This window comes from Henckelia pumila, chromosome 4 (genome assembly GCF_033568475.1).
Source record: "Henckelia pumila isolate YLH828 chromosome 4, ASM3356847v2, whole genome shotgun sequence".
Lineage (NCBI taxonomy): Eukaryota > Viridiplantae > Streptophyta > Magnoliopsida > Lamiales > Gesneriaceae > Henckelia > Henckelia pumila.
This window is the reverse complement of record NC_133123.1, coordinates 19,361,805-19,364,134: the sequence shown is the minus strand read 5'-3', so window position 1 is coordinate 19,364,134 and position 2,330 is coordinate 19,361,805. Positions and strand designations below refer to the sequence as shown.

The window sequence follows — 2,330 nt, the reverse complement described above, 5'->3', positions numbered from 1 at the left end:
TATATGTCTGTCTCATATATATGTCGCGCTCAATTAAGAAAAAATCAGATTAAATGAACAAAACCAATTTAGTGTAGTAAGATCAAATTTAAACTAATGGGAGGATCTAAAGCCTGTATCAGACAATTACATGACCATGTTTAGAATTTTGTGTGATATATTTAAGAAGCAGAATTTTATTCATAATTATTTTATAGAAATTTAGCGGCAAATCCTTTTGCGGCGTTAAATGGTTTGAATCAGTCGTTAGCATTACTTACTATATATATACATACATATATATAGTGATATGTGTATGCTTTATATAATTAGTTTGTAATTTAATATTTGGTTGCTTGACAACTGTTTCTAAAAAACATTCTTGAAAAGTCAAGAAGTACCAATAACTATTTTTGATGGCTGACGTTGTGGATAGCATGGAGGATTGGAGCCTTCAAGCCATAGTCAGGCAATCCAGCGGCGATCATTTGACAAAGATTCTCCACATGGACGAAGAAGATCAGAGCGTCGATCACGGGTTCCGTTCGAGTTATCCAGAGTTCTTCCACATGTCGATTGGTTCCTATAGTGATGAATTAGAAAAGCTTTACAAGCCCTTCTACCCAGCTGGAATCTGCCATCCTCTTCCTAATTCCACACAGAAATCAGGTTCCGAGTTTCAAGAAAATCGACCCCGAGACGACGACGACGCGGTTGAAGACAAGCAGGCTGATCATGATCAATCTGATCGATCATCAGGGACTGGTGAATTTGTAGCTAAAGTTGATGGAGGAGCTTATACACCAAAATATAAGAGAAGGTGCGTCGTGTAATGGTCAAACAACAAAGGTTTTAGGGTTTTAAACTACAGAAAACAGCAGTAATTCTTATGTATATATAATTCATTTGAAATTGTTTTCTTACTTGGGCTGGGTTATATATAAATATTTTGATTGAAGTATATAATTCCTTAATAATTGTAGTAGTTAATTATGCTAATATAATTTTTCACAGGAAGAATCAGCAAAAAAGAGTGATGATTCAAGTTTCCGCAGATGGCCTTGGTTCTGATTTGTGGGCTTGGCGCAAATATGGCCAGAAACCTATCAAGGGCTCACCCTATCCCAGGTTCAATCTCCATCTCTAGCTAGCTCGGTACTAAGGTAGTATTTGGTAGAACTTCTAGTAATCGCTTCTCAGCTTTTTCTTATCAAAATTTTAAGAAAAAGTTGCGAAGTGCTTTTTAGAAACTCTCACAAACACTATCTAAGTGTCACACATTTAGATAGTGTTTGCAGAGCTTCTATGTAAACACTTCTCATCAGTTTCAGAACTCGTGCATTCAAGTACGATCATGATCTAAAATTTCGAAACGAAACTAATAATGAGATTTTTTTTTTATGTAATTATGATAAATTATCTGATCATCCACGACTCGATAGATCATAAGTGTTTGATCATAAGGGGAAACCCTTATTAGATGCTCTAATCAAGTCCTTCATTTCCTCATTAGTACATGCTATAGAATGATAGATTATGTGGGCCAATCCGGTTTCAATCCAAAAGTCATGATATAATAATGGCGATTTAGTTACTTCGCATTTTTCTTTATCGGAAAATATATACTAAATAATTTATACATGTTAAAAATAGAAATAAAGGGTAAGATTTTGTTAATAACACGATAATTAACAAATGTTGAAGATATATATTTCACTGAATATATAATTATTTAGTTTAATATTAAACATTTTTGTTTCCATGATGTACAGAAGCTATTACAGGTGTAGTAGCTCAAAGGGCTGTTTGGCAAGGAAGCAAGTGGAGCAAAGTTGCAGTGATCCAGGAATGTTTATCATAACCTACACAGCCGAGCACAGCCATAGCCAGCCAACTCGAAGGAACTCGTTAGCCGGTACCGTCAGGCAGAAATTTCCCAATCCCAAAAGCCCAAATCACACACCCAAACTAGACGCTAACATTGCTACTACACTAGTCTCTCCAAAACCCCTTGATGATCTCCAGGCGTCTTCATCAATCAAACAGGAGATGAAAGAAGAAAATGATCAAATATTGCCCATCTCGAGTGATGGTGGCTTCGACGATGACTACAACCAGTTCGACATCTCAGATTCCATGTTCAACGATGACTTCTTCTCGGGTCTGGATTTTCTTGATGGCCTCGATTGTCATGCAAGAACTTCATGTAGATGAATATCAAATTTCTTTTTTTTTTTTGAAAAATAAAATAAAATTTGAAGTCTAATTTTAATGGAATATACTAATATAAGTCGTATCTATTTAACAACACGGAATCATATGCTCTCCATTAAATTTATCGTGCACAAAAC

The 2,330-nt window shown here is 35.3% G+C and overlaps 1 protein-coding gene across 1 annotated transcript; it reads left to right on the top strand.

The window, feature by feature from the left end:
* The first annotated feature begins 313 nt into the window (after positions 1–313).
* LOC140866286 (WRKY transcription factor 22-like) lies at positions 314–2,330 on the top strand. The gene is made up of 3 exons (XM_073271247.1): positions 314–799; positions 994–1,107; positions 1,752–2,330. The coding sequence occupies exons 1-3, from the start codon at positions 396–398 to the stop codon at positions 2,191–2,193; spliced, it is 960 nt and encodes a 319-aa protein (XP_073127348.1). The 5' UTR covers positions 314–395; the 3' UTR covers positions 2,194–2,330.